Here is a 19,897-nt window from a genome sequence, read left to right as displayed (position 1 = left end):
GTCCCCGCCTCCCAGCCCTCGCCGGGCACCGCGGGAGGACCTGGCCCAGGAGCCTGGTGCCCGGCGGCTTCCCGCTCTGCTCAGCCACAGTTAACACAGGCAGAGGGGACTTCACATCTGGGCCTATGGTCTGGCTCTGGGGGACAAGCAGCAGAGTCCTGGCCCGGTGCCTTCCCTGGGGTACTGTGTCTGACCCCGAGGCCGAGTGCGTGTGCTCCCGAGGATTCCAGCAGGGAATCCTGGGGACCGTAAGCCCCCCTGCAAGCCCCACAGACAGACGGCTTGGAGCCAGGCGTACCTGCATCCGGGTCTCTGGAGGCCCGGCCAAGGGGGTACAGTTGCTGCAGGTGCGAAATGCGGACCAGCGTCCCCGGATCGGCAGGGGAGGTGGGGAGAGGGCCCAGGAGCCGTTTCCAGAAATGTTCCTGTCCCCCACCCCGCCCCTGGCCCTCCTCTGGGTCTCTGTGCAGACCCCAGGGAGGGGGCAGGCCAGACAATGAGCCCTGCGTTCCTTTCCCTCCCTCCACCCCTCTCCCCCCCTCTCCTTTCCAGCCCCTGGCTCCCGTCCCTCTGCCCACCCCATGCCCCGACTGCTCTAAAAGTCAGAGTTCCTGCCGCCCCACCCGAGTGAGAGCAGGGGCTGTGTGGGAAGTGGCGGGGCGGGGGGCAGGCTGCTACGCCCCTGGGCCTGTAAGTGGAGGTGAGGCTGGGGCTCCCCAGGGAGGGTGGGTGCCCCAGGTCACCCCAGGAAGGCCAGGGCCTCAGGTCACCGGGAGACCTCAGGTGCCCGAGCCCAGCACTGGAAGGGCCAGGCCGGAGCTTCCTCGGGAGGGCTCACCCCGCTGGAGCGGTGCCCTAGGGCCGGGCAGGCACCGGAGCTCACTGTGGAGAGGACGCCCCTGACCAGGACCCCTTGCGGTGTGGAGCCTGTGAGCGGCCGGCTGACAGCCCCTGACCCGCGGCTCTCAGCCTCTAGCCTCCACCCCCCAGCCTCCCCGAAGCGGGAGGGGGAGGGTGCCAGGAGGGCCAGCCCCAGGTTTCCTCCTGCTGTTGCCCAGCCCCACTCCCACCCCTGGACCCCGGGCTCTGAAGGCCACCCTCGGGGCTCAGCTGACAGTCGGGTGTTAATTTGGTGACACTTTGTAGAGGTCTCCCTGGCCCTACAAAGTCTAGTTTCTGCCAGTGGGGGGCTAGAGGGCACACGAGGCCTTGCTCTGTGCCCCGCCCCACCCTCCGGCCACCCCAGAAGCCCCCTTGGGCTGGGCGAAGGGTGTCAAGCCTGCCTCTGGAAGCCGCCCCTAGTGGTGAGGGGTCCACCGTGGGCCTGAGGAGCCCCTCGCCTGACAACAGGGACCCAAAACCATCAGCCCCATACATGCAGGGGGCACCTACCTGAACTGCAGTCAGCACCCATCCGGGCCTCTAAAATGGGGCCTCCCTCTTAAAATGGGGTGCTGGTGCCTTCCTGCATGGGGCACGTGGGTCCCCCAGCTTGACTCAGGCTAGGTTCCGGGGAGCTGTGTGCCCAGAGCCCCAGAGCTGGCTGGGGAGGCGCCTAAGGTCACACAGCAAGTGGCCGGAAGCCCTCCCCGGGGGTCCTGCAGCACTGGCCTCTCCCACAGGCCCTGTCCCAGAGGTGAGCGCCACCCGCCTCCCGCCCCGTGACTCAGCACCCTCGCCGGGCACCACAGGACTTTTGCCCCCTGCGCACCGTGCCGGCCTCCTGCCCCGATCTGTCCAGGCTCTCCCGCCGCACCTGCCCAGGATGCAGGGAGCCGGAGCCCCCAGGCGCCGGGGCCCCTACTCCAGGGAGATAGGCGCTCTGGGCCGTCCCGGGGTCACACTACTCACCTATGCGCTGGTGACCCTGGGGCTCACCTGCCTCTTCATGCGGTTCTCCATCATGCCGGTGAGTGCCCGCCCTCAGCAGCCTGGCCGCCAGCACGGCCGCACTGTCCCCCTCGGCTTCCATCTGTGCAACAGCGGGGCCCCGGGGGTGGGGCCGGTGCTGCCCGAGCCACCCACCACACGGAGCCGAACAGGTTGAGGGACCCGGGGGCCGTGCTTCCCAGTCCGCCCGTGGGCACTTCCTGTGCCCTGGTGCACAGCCAGCCCTGCCCCGTGGCAGTACCCCTCCCCCCGGCCGGCCTGGCTGCGGCCCCATTGCCCTATGGATCCACCCGCCGGGACACCTGCTCGGCTCCCGTCCTTCCTGTGCTCGGGCCTCCGCTCAGGCCTTCTCCGCAGCGAGCCTCCCCTCCCAACCCCTGCCCGGACCCTCTGTCCAGGTCCTGCTTGGCCAGCCTTCCTGCCCGATGTCCGCACCCCACATCCTGCCGCATGTCTCCCCGACCAGGACGGAGAGGGCGGGGCTTGACGCATCACCTCCTCTGCTGCCCCCACCCCCCGGCCTGGAGCGCTGCCTGGAGCAGGCAGGCGGTTGGTTAAGCGCCATGGTCAGCACTCAGGGCCCGCCCGCCCACTTTTCATTGATCCCACCTTTGCACCCTTGCTTATTCATTCAACAGACCCGTGTGGGGCTGGCCGGGCTCCCACCCTCTCAGGGCAGCAGCACCCGGGGGGGCTTGAAACGTCCCAGAGCCCCTTCTCTGTCTGGTCTGGGTGGGGCCATGGCACAGCCACTAAAGCCCCCCAGGGGATTCCCGTGAGCGGACTTGTGCCTGGGGATCTGGCTGGGAGGGGGCCGCTGTGGGCATGGCAGGAGCCCCCAGCCAGGTGGCGAACCCTAACCCCTGCCCCAAAGCCCATTTCACTTCTACCAGACAGCCCGGTCCAAGCCCTGACTCCCTTCCTTAGCGGCCAGGTGGCCGGGGCGGACGCCTTGAGGTCCCTTCATGAAATGGGTCACGATGTCCCTCCCTGGAAGGGTTGGTGCAGGGAGCGACGAGAAAACAGTTAAAGGCACAGAGCAAGGGCGGCTCTCCCGTGGATGTTGTATGTATCGTTCAACAAATGCCCATCGAGCACCTACTGTGTGCACCCTGTTCTCAGAGCTTGGAATGCAGCGGGCAGGGACTAAACCATCCTTAGACTGTGCTGTGCGTAAGATCATGAGGCGTGCGGGGGGTGCTGGGGCTGCCCACAGACGTGTGGCGGCTTTGGGATCAGGAAAGCCTTCCTGAGAAGGCGGGCTTAAAAGAAACAAAGAGCAAGCCTGGCTAGTTAGTGCAAAGGCCCTGGGGCAGTAGTGAGAACAGTGCAGCTAGAGAGGAGTGAGTGGAGGGGAGAGGAGGGAAGGCCAGAGAGAGAGGCTGACAGGACTCCAGGAGGATGCTGGCCGCGGGGAAGGCCCCGCTGCCCTCAAGGTCTGTGAAGGGTGAGCCCAGGAGCTGCCGATGTATTGAATGTGGCTGTGCAACGGTTCGTGATTTCGAGCCCCGCATCAGGCTCTGTGCTGACAGCGTGGAGCCTGCTGGGGATTCTCCGTCTCCCTCGCTCTCTGCCCCTCCCCCACTTTCTCTCTCTCAAAAATAAATAAACATTTTTTTTTAAAAAAGAATGTGGCTCTGCAAGAAAAGAGGGGTTCAGGGAAGACACCGGGGTTTGGACCTGAACCCTTGCCGGGGGGGGGGGGTGTCAGCAAGGGAGCAGAGGGGCCGGTCCTGGGGGGAGGCCATGGGGAGTCCATTCTGGATGTGCTGCATTCCAGATGCTTCTGGACATCGAGTGGAGAGCCGGCGACAGTTCAGGAGAGAGGTCCCAGGACAGCAGCTGTCCTGGGGACCCAGCGAGGCTCCCTGGAGTGACAGGCGCAGAGCAGCAGGAAGGCTCAGGCAGGTGGGCGAGCGCCTCCAGGGCTCTGGAGAGACACTGGTCGCTGCCTTTACCTCCCCAGGTGGGCATGGCTCCAGAGGGGCCAGGAGAGGCTGGAACCCACAAAGAGGAGGCCTGTGTCGTTCAGGGAAGATACTGCAGTCCACGGGGCAGCTTTGAGCGAACGAGGCTAAACCGGTGGGGGCTGGGGGCCCCCCCCACCTGTTTGAGGTGCGCCCCGCAGAGGGGAAGGAGGGCCAGCCGCTGCCTGTTAGAGCCTGGCCCCAGAGGCCCCGTGGTCTCCTCGCTGTGGGAGACGCAGCTGAGTCCCAGGCCCCAGGCCCCTCCCAGACCCACCGCAGACTGGTCAGAGCAGCTCCCTCCCGCCCAGCCCGGGGCCACCTCTCCCCCTCCTCACCCTCCGGGGACCCTGGATCCAGACCCTGACCCTTCCCATGGGCCCCCCTGTGTCTGCAGTACCTGACCCGGAGGCTGGGCCTGGACTCCGTCGCCTTCGGCCACCTGCAGACCACCTTTGGCGTGCTTCAGCTGCTGGGCGGGCCCGTGTTGGGCAGGTACCGTGGGGCAGGGAGTCTGGGGGCCCTCCCCCCAACGATGACCCGGGCCTGCCCCTCGGAGGTCAGGGGCTGGGTCGTGCCAGCCTCTCAGACCGACACTGGGCACAATAGTCCCTTTCATGCCGGGGACCCCTGCTCCCCGGGGCCCTGCCCGCCTCTTCCACGAATTCTGGTTTGTGGCCAAAGAGGGGATTGTCCTGGCAGGGCTGTCGTGGCTGGAAACGTCCAGCATTGCCGAGCTGGGGGTCCCACCAGCGACGCCCCTGGACCCCCACTCCTCCACCGGCCTCAGCGCTGCTGGGGCCTCGGGCTCAGGGACGTGAGGGCAGACATCCTCCTCCCGCAAACCCTGGGGTGGAGATCCACGTGGCAGGCATCAGATCTTCGGGGGAACTGTCCAGAAAAGGGGCTCCAGAGGCGGTAAAGTCGGACCGAGCAGGGCTCCCCAGGGTTTCGCGGCCCTGCTCAGAGGCCGGGTGGAGACAGGGCAGGAGCCTGGAGACACTTTCTGCACAACACACACGCACCTTGCTCCCTTCGGAGCCCGCAAGGTGTTCTCAGGGGGAGCAGGAGGGCCCTGCTGGGCCAGACACCCCCAGGTCGCGGGAAGCTGACCCGCTGGAAGGACGGCGACACTGAGGCTCCGAGACGAGACCCCTGCGGCCTAGCTCCTCGGCAGCCCCAGGGGGCGGGCGTCAGGGGCAGAGCTGGCAAGGCCTGCTTGGTATCTGTGAGGATCACAGGTTCGGTTCCCCCAGGTTCGCCGACCGACGCGGGGCCCGCGCCGCGTTCACGCTCACCTTCCTGGCGTCCTCTGCCTTCTACCTGCTCCTGGCGGCCGCCTGCAGCCCGGCCCTGCCCGGCGTGGCCTTGCTCTACGCCACGTCCTTGCCTGTCGCGTTCATGCAGGGGATGCCAGGTAGGGCCAGGCGGGGGCCCGCTGGGGCTGCGGGAGGACTGCGGGTGGGGGTGGGGGCTGAGGTCACGACCTGAGGGAGGTGGGGGGCGCGGGTCTCCTCTGGGTACCAGTCTAGGCCAGGGAGCAGGACCGAGGTGGGGGGGGGGTGACATGGGGACGTGGCCTGGGGGGCAGGTGGCTGAGGGTGGGGGGCGTGGCCTGTGCAGGTGCGGAATAGGTCCTGGGGGGGTGTGGACGAGGCGGCCTTGCGCGGGACACCCTCAGGGTGCGGGGTGGGGCGCGGTCCGGGCCTAGGCCGCTCGGGGCTCCGCGAGGGGGCCTCACGGCTCTGTCCCCGCCCCGCACCCAGTCGCGCAGATGACCATCGCTGACCTGTCTGAGCCCCAGGAGCTGCCCGCGGCCCTGGGCCGCCTCGGCCTGTGTTTCGGGGTCGGCATGATCTTTGGCTCACTGCTCGGCGGGACCCTGAGCGCCACGTGCGGGTGAGTGGCCGAGGCTGGAACCGGGCCGGGAGGTGGGGGGGGCGGGCCAGGAAGCGGGGTGCGGGTGCTGGTCGGGATGGCCGAGACTGGGTGGGCCCAGGCCGACCACCTCGCCGGGCCTCGGTTTCTCCGTCTGCACGTTGAACGTCTTGGGTCCGGTGTGGGACGGTCAGCAGGGACCCACGCGGTGGGCGGGGCTGGAGGGGGCGTGGCTAGTGAGCGGGCGGGGCCGGAGGGGGCGCGGCGAGCGGGTGGGCGGGGCTGGCAGGATGGACAGGGCAGGGACGGGAGCCGACCCAAGCAGGTGGCGCGGCCCGTGCAGTCCCGCAGGGTGCGCGCCAGGGCGGCACGGAGGGCACCAGGAGGTCCCAGGCTAGGGGGACGCACGCGGCTGGCCCGGGTCACATGAAAACCAGGCCGGACCTGAAGACATTGGACGGCAGGCCCTGGAGGCGGGGTCCCCGGACGACCAGCGGGCATCCTGCGATGGGGGTGCTGCGGGCAGGAGGACTCGAGGGCAGCCTGTGGGCGGCAGTCCTTGGAGTGCCCCCTGGAAGAAGAGAGGAACCTTGAACCCGGGACACCGAGCCCTGCACAGGCCCTGCCAGGCGTGGGCGGGGAATCTCACTTCCGCTGCCCCACCCCCCTTCCTCCTCCCTCTCCCCAGCAGCCCCAACACCCACTCAAAATCGGCTTCTTTCATAGGAGTGGACCTTGCTCCTTGCCTTCCTTCGACTCAAGTCTTTGCTTTTGGTCTGGAATGTGGGTGCCCAGCTGTGGATGGGAGGCCCTGTGCCAGCTGGGGACCCACCCGTGCCGGCCTTAGGGAGTTGCCCTGGGGCGCTATTCAGGACAGGAACCTTGCTGTTCTCTGAAGTCACACACACACACACACACAGAGGAACACACACAGGCACCTCTGTTGACAGCCCTCCTTCTGATCTCGGATGAGCCTGTGCTGGCCCCTGGGCCTCTGGGGGCATCGGTCTCCCCAGGCTCCCCCAGTGCCTCCAGACAGCCCCCAACAGTGATAGATGCAGCGGGTGATGGCTGATCCGCAGGGACGGGGGAAGGGGAGGATCCCGTGGCCGGCTCCACCAGCTCCCCACCCCAGGATTTTCATCAGAGTCTGGGGTGAAGATGTCTGTCTCCACGGAGCACCTCAGCCAGGAGGCTGCAGCGGGGGGGGGGGGGGGGGGGGAAGCAGAATTCCTTTCATCTGCTTCCTCACCGGGATTTATTGAGCAGCTACTAGGTGCCCTGGGATTCCAGATTCTGGGATACCGTGGTGGCTAGGACAGGCCGGGTCCTCGGATGAAATGAAAATGATACGTATTTCTAAAGTGTCGGGGTGAACTGCCTGGTGTGAGAAGTAATACAGCACGATCGGGGGCCAGACAGATGGGTGGTCACCAGGGTGTCACCTGCAGGAGGTGAGGGGGGCGGCAGGACGACTGGGGTGGCCGGTGTGGATGGAGTGGGGAGCAGGGAGGGCAGGGAGCAGAGGTGGGCAGGAGGCGGGGTCTGCCTCGGATTTGCTGAAGGCTGGGATGTAGATGTGAACTCAAGGCCACGCCTGGACTCTGGGGCCGGCCTTGGGGGGAGCCGTGAACCTTGCTGAGGTCTGAGCCATCCGCCATGCCCGTGGCAGTTGGGTCTCCGTGGGGCTGAGTCTGGTGCCCGTTAGGCCCTCCAGGCAGCTATGGATCGGGCAGCTGAGTGAGGGGACCTATGGTGAGCAGAGCAGGGCTGTGTCCTCAGGTGGGTGGTTTTTAAGCCCCAGGAACGGGTTCAGGTTGAGCCCCAAGCCCCGAGCCCCAACCTGGCACTTCACGTTAGAAGCGGGGGTCAAGGAGGAGGTACAGTGAGCAAGAAGGGAAGGAGATCCAGGAGAACATCCGGAAGCCGAGAGGTGTGCAGGCCAAGGAGGGGGGGACCCTTGGCGCTCCGAGGGGTGCCAGTGACCATGGGTTCTGCCTGCACATGAGCCGCTGGGGGTGATGGGAGCCTCAGTCGCTAGACCAGGAGCGAGAGGAGGAGAGCCTCTGCGCTCCTGGGGAGAAAAGAGGGTCGGGAGGGTGTACCGGGCGGGGTGGGGGGGGGGGACGTCAGGGCGTGAAGAGTGTGCGGGAGAGGGAGAGGCGGGGCCGGGAGGAGCCTCCCCGCCCCCACGCTCCCCCACCCACCTGGACTCACAGCCAGGCGCCTGTTACCGTGGTCACCTTGACAGGTGCTCTCACCCGTGAAATGGGCCCACCCTCGCTTGCTGTGGGGCCTGCGACTGTGCCCGTGCCTATGACCCCCCCCCGCCCTCCCCCCACGCCCCCTCTTCTCCCCCCCAGCCCCCCCCCCACGTCCCCTCTCGCCGTCACCTTCCTTTTTTCCGTCCCAGCTGCTGACCCAGAAGACACCACTCACTGTCCTCTCCCCTGGGCCTCCCCCAAGATTGCCTGCGCCCCTGCCCTCGTGTTCCGGAAATATCCATTCAATTCCCTGCCTTCTTTCATCCCGAGATCGAAGGTGCTTTATAACCCTATGCATCCTTTGATGGGAAAACGGAGGCCCCGGAGAGCGCGAGCCTCCCCATCCAAGGCTCGGGGGAGGCGGGCTCCCGGACCCCGAAGCCCCGTGGCGAGGGCCACATCCCGCCTTCCTTGTGAGGGCTCCCTGGCTGCCATCTTCCTGCTTCCCGTGCCCCGGTGACCCCTCCCCCAAAAGGCATCAGCCGTGTCCCCCACCTCCGGGAGCAGGTGAGGGGAGAGGAAGTGCCCTTGGCAGCCTGCGGGTGTGGGGCGGGCACCAGTAGAACTGGTTTCGGCTCAGCCTGGAGCTCTCCTACCCAGGGCCCAGGCCCTGAGTCACTTAGCAGGTGGGGGCCGCTCGGTGACTCACGGCCCTGAGCCCAGCGCCTCACAGCCTGGGGAGGCCTCTATCACGCCCTTCCCACAAGTGCGCCCTGGGCCTCGGCGGTAGGCAGCACCAGCCTGCGGAGCCCAGCTGAGTCAGGTCCCGGGGGGGTGGGGGGTGGGGTCTGGGGGTCCCCGTCGGACGTCGAGCCAGCCCCCAGGCCTGATGGCTGGAGTCAGCGTGGACAGGCTTCCCCCGCCGAGTGCGAGGCTTGGGCTCCGTCCCCCGGAAGGGGTCGGGATTTGGACAGATGCCCCCGAGGGTAGCAATTCCTTTCGGCTCGGGGGGGATTTGGGCCCGGCTGGGGGCTGGGTCAGGCAAACTGACATGGTGCCAATGGTGTCACCGTCACTGGCGGCCCTCCTGGGCGCTAACGCGGGAGAGGGGCCCCGCTCTGGCCCCAGGGCGAGCTTTGCCCGGGGGCGCTCGGCGACTCCGAGGGGATTTATTATACTCCTTATCTGCAGCCCTGAAGACTGGGGACTCCGTCTCAGCCTTTGTTCTGGCCGGGGAATAGGAAGCCCTCATCCTGCTGACAGAGGGTTTCTGCCCGGGTGACACGGCCGCTTCCCCTGGAAGTTAATGAGTAAACACACTGGGACAGGAGTGACTCATGGGTCAGCCAGGCGGCCTGCCCCACTCGGTGCTCACGATGGCTCATCGAGGCCGTGCGGGGCCAGCCCGGTGTGCGGCCTCCCCACCGCAGGGGGACACAGAGACCTGACCCAGAGACCCTGGGTTTTCCGGGCAGCGGGAAATACACACAGCACAGGGCCCACCTGGCCAAGAGCGAGCTCAGCTTAGACCCGAGAAGTGAGAGAGAAGGCAGCTACTGAAGGTGGGGCTGGCACAGACAGTGTTCCAGGCAGAGGGGGAGCCTGTGCAAAGGCCCTGGGGCAGGAAAGGGCCTGGGGCTTGTTCGGAGGCCTGTGTGGGTGGGACTGGAGGGATCAGGTGCTCTGGGAACACAGAGGGCTGCAAAGTGTTAGGCTAGACAAGGCTTTTAGGCCTTTTTTCTGGGACCCAGAAGCCAGAGGGAGGCTGAATCAGGAGTGGCCCCACAAAGACTCCCATTTTCAGACATTGTCCTTGCCACAACATCATGGGATGTGGATGGGGCACGGCAGGGGGACTTCACCCCAAGCCCCAGGCTGGACGTCCAGTGACTCTCTGGAGACCCTCACAGCCAAGTGTCACATGAGGCTGGGCCCCAGCTGACCCCAGCCTGCCGTCCGGGTTGGATAGGAGAGGGCGGTGCCACCCGGGAGGCCCTGCGTCCCCTGGGCCAGGGGAGCCACAGAGCAGGAGGGAGGGTGGCCCAGGTTTCCCGAGTACCGTCACCCTGTGGCCAGTCCACATAGGGTGGGCCAATGGCCCAGCCCACCGCCCTCCTGATTTTGTCAGCTTGGCAAACTCCAGGCCCTCGAGATAGAGGTGAGAGGTGGCGTTTGCAGCCTGCACCGTTTGACCAGCGTGGGCAACCAGCCGTGACGAACGGAGGCCGGTGGGCTGGGCTCCAGGACGGCCAGGCGGCCCCCGGGGACCCGTGCACCCCGTGGGGGATGGGGACAGGGTGTCCCCAGGGAGGGTGGCCCTCATTTGCATCTGAGGAAAGGAAGTCACCCGGCAAGGTCGCCACCGGGAAGGGCAAAGGGACAAAAGACTGGTGCCCAGAGTCCTGCCCGGAGTCCTTTCCCGGCCTCCATCCCTCCAGCCTCCCGTCCGTCCAATGAGCCAACAACCATGGCTCGCAGACGCCCCTCGTGATCCTGCACAAAGGAAGCAGGAGGCCCCCAGCAAGGGAGCTGATTCTGCCTCGTGCTCAGGGGCGCACTGACCCGAAGGTCCCTGGGGAGGGGTGTCGAGTCTCGTCCGGGAGGGCAGAGCAGTGCCCGCCCGCCTACCCGGTGGGGGCACAAGGCCAGAAAGGGCTGAGAAGTCCCTCCACGCAGAGGCATGAGGTCTTTCCGGCATTTTGTCCTGGGGGAGCTGGAAGGGGGCCTGTGGCGGGGGTGGGTGGAGGAAGGACACTCCCTCCCTCCGACGTCCCCTGGGAAGCTGTGGCCCCTCGACTCCCTCCGGGGCCCCCAGAGTCCTTGTGTTTCCTTCGGTTTACCAGCTAGCACGCCGGGTGGGGGGGAGGGGTGAGAGCCCACAAGAAGGGGCCTGGCTCCTTGCCACCCAGCCCAGACTTGTCACCAGCCTCCCAGAATAGCCACCTAAGTGGCCGCCTCTGCTCCCACGAATTTCCGGGGCATCTGGCAAAGAAAGCAGGCTCTGTCCCTGCCCCCCAGGCCCTGCGCAGTGACATGCGGGTCCTGAAGAAAGGGCCCTTCTCTCTGGGGACAGCCACCGGGCCCGGGGTGTCCCTGCCCACGTCACAGATCAGTTCCTGCCAGCGGAGGAGGGGGCTTTGGTCCGTGCTGGCCTCGTCCCTCCCCGGGGCGTCAGTCCGTGGGAATTCCTGTTCATTTGGAAGCTTGGTGCCCAGAAAGCCCGAGCGCCCACCATCCCCGGCAGTGGGAGTCGGCGGGGGGCCCTGACATGGGCCAGTGGTGGGGGGGAGGTCCGCAGCACGTGCAGGCTGGACCAACTGTGTGCGCCTGGGCAGGTCCCGGCCGGGGACACGGGGCGGCCCCGCCCCCACGCCTCACTGACCCCACGGGGAACAGGGCCTCTCCTGGCTGTGGTTGCCCACAGGAGCCCTGTGTGTGTGCACCCCTGTGTGTGAGTGTGTGTGTGTGTGACTTGCTCGTCTGCGTGTGCACGCGTGCAGCCGTGGGGGGCGGGGCGGGGGCACTCAGCTTGTGGCTGGCCTCGCTCGGAGAGGCAGGGGACACCCACCCCCCTCTGGTCCCATGCTGTGCGGCGCTGAGCAGGAGCTCCGCTCAGGTGGGCGTCAGGGCTGCGTGCGGGTGAACGGCTCTCACCTGTTCCGCGGTCTTGGCTCGGGGTCCCGCCCAGGCTCAGTCGTCCTCAGGGCCAGGCACCGTGTGTCTGAAGGAGCGAGCCCCTCTCAGAGGACAGAGTGCCCCCTGGGGAGGACCGCCGGGGCGCACGGAGAAGGGCTCCTGCAGGGTGCATAGGAGCTCCCGCTGCCGCTGAGGGGAAGGGCTCTCTGGCCAGGCACCAGCCTGGAAGGGCCGAGCAGCCTGGCTCAGTAAGAGGCTCCCACGTGTTCCTCCCTCCGTCCCCCACCCCGGGAGGGGGCGGTTGGCCCACAGGAGGAAACGGGGACGGTCACGAGGGCTGGCCCCAGGGCCAGCGTTGTCAGGCAACGTGGGGTCACCGGAGGGGTCAGGGCCTGAGTTTCCACCTGATGACCCACAGCCCGGAAGGGTTTTCTCGGAAGCTGAGGGGCCCTCCCGAGTCCGGGTCCTCGGTGCGGGCGGGCAGGAGGGAGGGCATCCTGAGGGTGGTGCCCAAAGCCCCTCCCCCAGCCCGGAATGTCCCGCCCCCCAGGTCGAGGGGGAACAGGAGCGCTCCCCAGGAGGGAAGGGAAGGAGGCGTGCCGGTCTCCACGACACAGAGGAGGCCGCGCGGGGTCCCGTGGTCTTCGTGCAGGTGGAGCTGAGATGCAGACCCGAGCCCCGGCCCGCCCCTGCACCTCGGGGTCGCCGGCACCCCCTCCTGGCACCCCGGCCCCAGTGCCGCCTGGCGTGTGTCTCCCCATCAGCCCCCAGGGACAGAGAAGCGGCACCTACAGGGCCAGTCGAGCCGTCCCCCACTCCGGGAGGCCCGTCCAGTCCCCGCAGAGGGAGGCAGGGCCCTTCCTCTGGGAACCCGTTTGCTCCTCCGTCCAGGGCTGTGCAGGGAGATCCCCGTCCAGACACCGCCCGGGGCTGAGGCGCGGGCCCCCAGGTGTCCAACGCCCCTGCCCCGGCTGGGCGCAGCAGGTGCACCGGGTCGGCCCCTGGGGGTCTTCCCACCCCTCGACACCTCCTGGGAGAACCCCCGCCCAGCCCGCCGGGGCTCACCTCCCGGGCTCGCGCTCGGGGACCAGGGCCCACGTGCTGTGGCTGCCAAAAGCTGCCGCTGCAGTGTGACCGTCGGACACGGTGACGGCTTCGTCGGCCCCTTCATTCTGTCACCTAATGAATGCGCCCTGAGGGTCCCGTCCCCTCCCTCCAGGTCACAGGCCGTGGGGACATGGCTGGGGGGGTTTGAGCGGTTCTCAGCTGCTGAGACCTCATTGTGGCTGAAGGGGCCGGTAGGGGCCGCGTGTGGTGCCCACAGCCTGGGACCCACGTCCTGTGTGACCACTACTGTCGCCCCCAGGATGCAGTGCCCCGCGACTGTGGCTCTGGTGGCCAACCTCGTGGGAGCCGTCCTCAGCTTCACCTTTATCCCCGTTAGCACGAAAGGGGCCAGTGCCCACGACCGGGCGGTCCCCGCAGGTAAGCCCCGCCTGGGACGCCCCTCCAGGCCGGCCCCCTCAGGGACGCGGTACCTGGACGCCGGGCGGGTAAGAGGCCTGAGCCCTCCGCCTCCCCAGCCAGCACCCCGGGCCTCCCTGCAGGGAGAGTCGGCCAAGGCCAAGATGCACAACAGTGGCTTCCTGTCTGCTGGTGGGGGAGGGGGGGGAGGGGGGGGGCATCAGAGAGGCTGAGGCTGGAGGCAGGAGAGATGTAGGGGAGGCCCGGGGAGGACGGGAAGGACCACGGGGCAGGGTTAGCCAGGATCCTGAGTCCCAAATCGCCAGGTGCCATGGTGCCCACGAGCCACTGCCTGGGTCACATGGGCTGGGGGAGCCAGGGTCAGGCCAGGTCGCCCGACAGCAGAGGCACTGTGTTTCCGGAGCGCCTCCTAGAATTCGGGGGCTCCAGGGTCAGTGGGGGCGGAGGGCTCAGCCCTAGGAGCGTGACGAGCTGCCCGGTGCCCCCAAAGGGGCCAGCGAAGGGGGGTGCCGGGGCCTGTGGGCTCTCGAGCCCACGAGCAGGTGCCACGGCCAGAGGGAGGAGTATCTGCTGAGAGCAGGTGCCGGCATGGGGGCGGGGTGCTTTCCTGGACCCTGCAGCCCGGCCGAGACCAGGTCAGCTGGGCTGAGGCCTGCCCAGCCTCTCCGGGTCCCCCCAGGCGGACCCCAGGCCAACGTGTTTGACCTGAAGGCCATCACCCGCCTGCTGCTGCAATCGGGGGTCCTGCCCGTGTTCCTCATCAAGGTGGCGTCCAGCCTCCCCTTCGGTGAGTCCCAGACCTGGTGCAGCTGAGAGCTCGGGGCCGTGGGGAGGGGGCCTGCGGTCAGGGCGTCCCCCTTCTCCGCCCTGTATCCCGGGCCGCACGCTTTCCCCTTCACACATGTCCTGGAGAAGGGACGGCCCGAGTGGAGGGAGGGAGGGAGGGAGGAGGGGAAAGCGGTGCCCCACAGGGCCCCCCTCACGCACAGTCCAAAGTGCCCTGTGCTTGGCAAGCCCCCCGGGGTCCGTCCGAGAGCAGGGGAGGCGGTGCATCTGAGACGAACCCTCAGGGGTGCCCAGCACCCACCTCCAGCCCCCGTCCGGGGTCCTCTCCTTGGGGGCAGCGCAGAGAACAAACTAGCGAGGCTTCGTGCTGGTGCTCCAGGGCTAATCCCTCACCCGCAGGGGCTTCTTGCAAAACTGTGCTGCAAATCTCGGGGTCGGGGCAGCGGGGTTGAAGGCTGAGTCAGGGGACCGCCTGGCTGGGCCAGCGCCTGGAGACTCCGGTCCGACTTCAGTCCAAGGGGCCTTCGGGGGCCACCAGTGGGTCCGGGGTCAAATCTTCTCACACGGTCAGCCCCGGGCCCCCCACCTCCCGACCGCCTTCGCACAGGATGCCCTGGGCTCCCGCCCAGCCACGGGGTAGCTTCCGGCACCTTCCTGCGCACGGGCTACGTCGGTCCCTGGGGCCCCGCTTCCCGTGCCAGAGAGCCACCAAATCGCAGGGAAGGCCGCCAGGGCCCCACAGTCACCCGCCCTCCCTGAACCCTCCTCCCAGGGCTCTTCATGGTCATGTTCCCCATCGTCTCCATGGACTTCTTCCAGCTGGATGCCGCCCAGGCCGGCTACCTCATGTCCTTCTTCGGGCTTCTCCAGATGGTGAGTGGGTGCCGGGCACGCGGGGCGCGTCTCAGACGCAACGGGCCTTGCAGGGCGCTGCCCTGAGCGCCTGCCATCGCTGTTCTGTACCGTTAGCTTCCGGCTGCCCTCCTGTCCCCGGGGGAGTGTGCCCTCCCCTCCCTGCCCGAGGCAGCCACCAACGGGCCTGCGCCCGGTTTGCACACTCGTCTGCCCCGGAGAGGGGAGGGAGGGGGCTGGTACCCAGAGGAGGCCGGCGAGCCCCTGGCCTCCTGTCTGGAAGCACGCGAGGGTGCACGGTCCTCCGAGTGTGCAGCCGGGCGCCCCCCAGCAGAAGGACAGGGCGGGAGAGAGCCGGTGGTAGGGCACGTGACAAGATGCGGGCAAGTTCCTCGGGCCCTTGGAGCCCCGGTCTCCTTGCCCATCAAGCGAGTGACCCTTGTGGGGTGGCTGGGCAGATGAGGTGAGCTAACCCGGCAAAGCTCTTAGAAGAGGAGGAAGCCCCAGCCAAGTGACGGTCACTCGGTCCTTGCGAGGCGCCCTGAGATGGGCAGCCGCCTTCCGGTGGTACGGGGCGGCCCGTCTCCCAGGCCCCAGCTCCTCCGGGGCATCTGCACCAGGGCCCGGGGCGCAGGGACAGGTGGCGACAGCCGGAGTGCGGGAGGGGCTATTCTGGGACCGTCTGAAGGGGAGGGAAGCGTGTGACATTCCCAGCTCCTCCTGGGCATCTGCTCCCCACGCCTCTGGGCCCAGGACGGGTCTCGCCCCCGGTGTGAAAATAGCAGCCACAAGGGCAGGAAGGCCTCAGGGCTGCTGCCGCCCGGCTGGTGGGCCACAGACTGAAAACAATGATAATTCTCCAGAGCTGGGGGCCGCGGGTTCTAAATGGCCGCTCCAGCCCGCCTGGGCCCTGCCCTGGAGACCCCCAGACCCAGGAGACCAGGCCTGTACCTCTGCGAAGGCCAAGAGACCCCCTAAGACCCTCAGGGACAGACGCGGGTAGTTCCGGGCTGGCCCGGGGCAAGGTGCCCGATGGCGACCCCGCCCGAGACGGGCCTGGGGCTCCAGCACCCCTAAGGATGGCGGGCGGCCCCCGGGGGCAGCTGAGGCCCCAGCCGCGTCTGGAACCTCTGCGGGCAGAGGGTGGGGTTTTGTGTCTACAGGGAGAGGCCTGAGGCCCCCTCTGCCAGTCACCTCCCAGCCCCCAGCCCCACGGGGTAGGGCCGGTCACCGAGGGTCTCAAGAGGCAGCCTGGGCTCCCCCACAGCTGGGCTCCCACCTGCTGCCTCCCTCCGCAAACCATCTCCTGCCCCACCCCGAAGCGTGTCGGCTGCAGCCTGACCCCAAGGGGACCACGGCATCCCCCTCCCCGTGGGGGGCGTCGGGGTTGGGGGCGGGGGGGGGAGCGGCAGCCCAGACGGTCCTGGGGGATGGCGTCACCACCCCAGCGGACTTGCAGACCGCTGTCTGTCGCAGGCCGTCCTGCGAGAGCCCCCACGTGGCCCTCACGTCCACCCCAGGCACGGTGCCACCACAGTGGTGGGAAGCGTCCATCGTACAGGGCTGGGGGGAGACAGGGATAAGCCCCCGACCACCCTCATCTCATGTAGCAGGCGTGATGAGCTGTCAGAGGAGAATAAGGGTCCTCAGAAGGGCAGAGGTGCAATTTTAGATGGGACAGTCGGTTGGGGGGGTGGGGGTCGGGAGGGGCTGCAAGTGCAAAGGCCCTGGGGTGGGGAGCACGCCAGCTGCTGAGCTGGCTGAGGCAGCAGACTGGGCTCGGAGGACATGTCGGGGGGTCCGCAGGGCCAGGAAGGACCTGGATTTACTCAGACTGGGGTGGGGGCTGTGGAGAGGGTCCACGCAGAGGAAGCCGTTGCCCTCCCCCGAAGCCGCCTGTGAGCAGTTAGTCGGACTTCGCTTGATGAGAATGTGTTCATCACGCTGGAAATGAAGGACACGGGATTCGTTTTGGGGATGACTGTCCGGGTGTATGGGTGCCGACGTGCGGTGCCCAGGCCACCCCGCCTCCCGAGGACCTGGCCGCTTCGGGACCCGCCCTTCTCCGGCCGGGTGGCTGCTAGGGCTGGGAGGGGGTCCCCAGCTGTGGGGGGCCGCCCCCGGCCAGACCCCTCCCAGCCAGCCTCTCGTTCTGTCTCCCCAGGTCATTCAGGGCCTGGTCATCGGGCGGCTCAGCCGTCGCTTCTCGGAGAGGGCGCTGCTCCAGGCCAGCGTGCTGGGCTTCGTCCTGGTGGGACTGGCCATGGTGAGCACTTTCCTCGGGGCCGCACCCCACTGACAGCGGGGTCCCGGGCCCATCATCCCAGCCGTCTGCACATCCCAGGCTGCATGTGAGCCCCAGGGCCCCCTCCCCCCGGGGCCAGCTCTATGGGGCTCCGGGGATGGGCCCTTCCACCCCGGTCCTGTGTGGCCCCCCCAATCCCGTGGCCTCCCTGTCCCATGCCAGGCACTGATGTCCGACGTCCTCCACTTCTGCCTCCTGATGCCTGGCCTGGTCTTCAGCCTGTGTGCCCTCAACGTGGTCACCGACAGCATGCTGACCAAGGCCGTGTCAGCCACAGACACGGGTGAGCCAGTGAGGGGCAGGGGACCCCCAGGGCCTCCTCTCTGGGAAGCTCTCTGGGCAGTTTCGGATGGAGCAGCTCCCCCCCCTCCCCAATTTCAGGCTGGGTCTGCCCAGACCCAATGAGTACTGAGTGGGGTGGGTGGCCCGGGGTCCAAGTGGCGGGGGGGGGGGGGGGGGGGGGGGCTGCAAGATGGCTCAGGTGAGAATTCTGGCCGCCACCAGGCTGGGCTGGGCCTGGGGGGTGGAAAGGGGGCTTCTCGGAGCTGCTGTCTGGCTGGGCTCTGAAGCAGGGGCAGGATTTCCCTATAAAAGAGGAAGGGGAAGATTGGAACATTCCAGGCCAGGACCCGGCTCGGCGAGGTGTGGAGGGGGTTGGAACTGAAAGGCTCCTGAAGAGGCCAGTTAGGAAGACAGCCCAGTGGGGCCAAGCGTGGTCAGCACAGGGGGCTGCCAGGCAGGGAGGCGGGGTCCCCCCTCCAGCACGGGGTGGGTCGGGGGTGCACGTGCTCCCTGAGTGGGGGAAGGCACGCAGCCGGTTAAACCCAGAAAGCCCCCAGCGCCCCCCCTCCGGTAGGACACGGGTGTCCCCAGACAGGGGATCCCCCAGCCCTCACTCTGTGCCCAGCGTTCTTTCCAGAGGCCTACAAGCCTCTTGTCCAGACTCAGCTCCCTGCCCCTGCCCTGCCCCCGGGGGCAATGGTGCAGGTGGCCCCACGGGCTCCTGTGGCTGGTTGGGGTTGAAGAACATCCCAGCAGGCTAGAGAGCCCACCCGACCGGCCACCCCTCCACCCCTCGCTCCAGCTCTAGCCGCCTGTCTGCCAAGGGGGGAGGGGCAGGCTGAGCTCTAGAGGCCGAGATGGGAACCCGATGGCCGACGGTTGCAAGGTCGCATCTCAGGGCTGCTTCTGGTCCGGGGAGGCCAGGCAGGGCCCGGAGGGCTTCCTGGAGCGCTGGACCGGCCCCCAGGAGAGGCCAGGAGGACGCCGGGGAACGAAGCGTGGAGAGATGGGGGCAGGGCCCGGCAGGGAGGGGGGCGGGGCCGCACCTGAGGCCCCGCCCCTAGGCTCAGAGGGACGGGGAGCTGGTTCCCAGAGCCAGCCTGGGAACCGGAGACCACAGAGGGGGCGGTAATTGCTCCTGGTGTCTGCAGGGCGTGTGGGCGATGGGAGAAGCCGCTCTTAAATTTCCCCCACGCCGGGCCCTGGGCCCAGGCGGGGCCGGACCAGGCCGCTCCCAGCTCACCCGGCGGGCTCTCCAGCAACCCGAGCGGAGCGGGTCCCTGAGCCCCTGGAGCCAGGGACCCTCTGGGCACATGTCTTGACAATACACGCATGCACACCCGGGACACAGCTGCCCGGAGGGGTCTAGTGACAGGGGAGTCAGGTAGCTGGGGGCAGAGGCGGCCAGGTGAGCCCGAGGAGGACGTGGGTGCAGAGAGGCGGGCGAGGGCCCCCAGGACCCCGCCCCTGTCCTGCGGAGGGCATCCTCCAGTCGGTACGAGGGTGGTGGAGGCTGTGGGGAGCCTGCCTTGCACCCCAGACCCAGCCCTCACTCTGTGGCTCAGGAAGATCTCCCCCCAAGCCCGCCGTCCCCAGGTCAGGGAGGCTCTCTCCAGGCTCAACCGGCCTCAGAGGGTGGGGCCTGGCCCCTGACCTGTGGCTCCACTCCGGGGCTCCTCCTGGGCTTGGGAACTTTCTGGGGCAGGGTGCAGGCACCCGTGTGGCCCCTGAGTGGCTGGGTGGTCCGAAAAGCACAGTCTGGGTGGAGGGAGCTGGGGGAGCAGAGAGCGGACAGGGTTGGGGGCGGTGAACACGGGAGACCTGGGCTGCGTCTGGGAAGCGGGTGGCCAGGGCAGCCTGACTTGCCGCCCACCCCCACCCCTCAGGGACCATGCTGGGCCTCTGTGCCACCGTGCAGCCATTGACTCAGACCCTGGGGCCCACCCTGGGCGGCCTCCTGTACCGCAGCTTTGGGGTCCCCGTCTTCGGCCACGTGCAGTTTGCCATCAACCTCCTTGTCCTCCTCGTGCTCTGGAGACAGCCTGTGCCCCGGAAGAAGGACTGAGTCCGGTGACCAGTGGCCCCAGGGCACAGACTGGCAATAAACTCTTCCAGCCTGAGTCCTGCAAATTCCCATGGGTTAAACAGGGGACCTGGGGGTGAGCCATGGAGGGACGGAGGGTCAGATGCCGGAGAGCTTCCTGGGAGAGGGGCGTGCAGCCGGGCCCCAGAGCTCTGGAGAGAGCCTGATCACCCAAGTTGTCCTTGTGCAGTAGGCCCTCCCCCGCCTGGAGTCGGTCCCACGAGGAGTCCGTCCCCAGCTAGGAGGCCCCCCTGTTGCCGCCCAGACAGCTCTGCTCAAACCCCCCGAGACCGGAGCTGTCCACCCGCCCCCAGTCCTCCACCGGCTTGGCCTCGGGGCCGAGAGCGCTGCCTGCTTGCTTGCCCTTGTCAGTCACCTCACGTGAATGGAAACAGGTTGTTTTCAAAGATGAGGAGTTTGAGGCTTGCAGAGAGGCCCAGGGAAATGGCCCGCCAGTGGACCAGGCCCGGAGAGCGCCACCCCCTCCCCACCCCTCAACCCAGCTGTAGGGAGAAAGGCACCGGGGCACAGG

At 67.8% G+C, this 19,897-nt stretch overlaps 1 protein-coding gene across 1 annotated transcript; it reads left to right on the top strand.

Moving 5' to 3' along the window:
- Positions 1 to 1,628: 1,628 nt before the first annotated feature.
- SLC22A18 (solute carrier family 22 member 18) lies at positions 1,629 to 19,356 on the top strand. The gene is given in 10 exon segments (XM_047878814.1): positions 1,629 to 1,909; positions 4,252 to 4,349; positions 5,111 to 5,271; positions 5,621 to 5,753; positions 12,939 to 13,057; positions 13,737 to 13,844; positions 14,616 to 14,716; positions 16,860 to 16,961; positions 17,163 to 17,283; positions 19,169 to 19,356. Coding segments are annotated over 10 exon segments (1,275 nt in total). The 5' UTR covers positions 1,629 to 1,765.
- The last annotated feature ends 541 nt before the right edge of the window (positions 19,357 to 19,897 follow it).

The sequence above is a fragment of the Prionailurus viverrinus genome, chromosome D1, assembly GCF_022837055.1.
Source record: "Prionailurus viverrinus isolate Anna chromosome D1, UM_Priviv_1.0, whole genome shotgun sequence".
Lineage (NCBI taxonomy): Eukaryota > Metazoa > Chordata > Mammalia > Carnivora > Felidae > Prionailurus > Prionailurus viverrinus.
The sequence above is the reverse complement of the archived record's forward strand: the minus strand, read 5'-3'. Positions and strand labels throughout refer to the sequence as shown.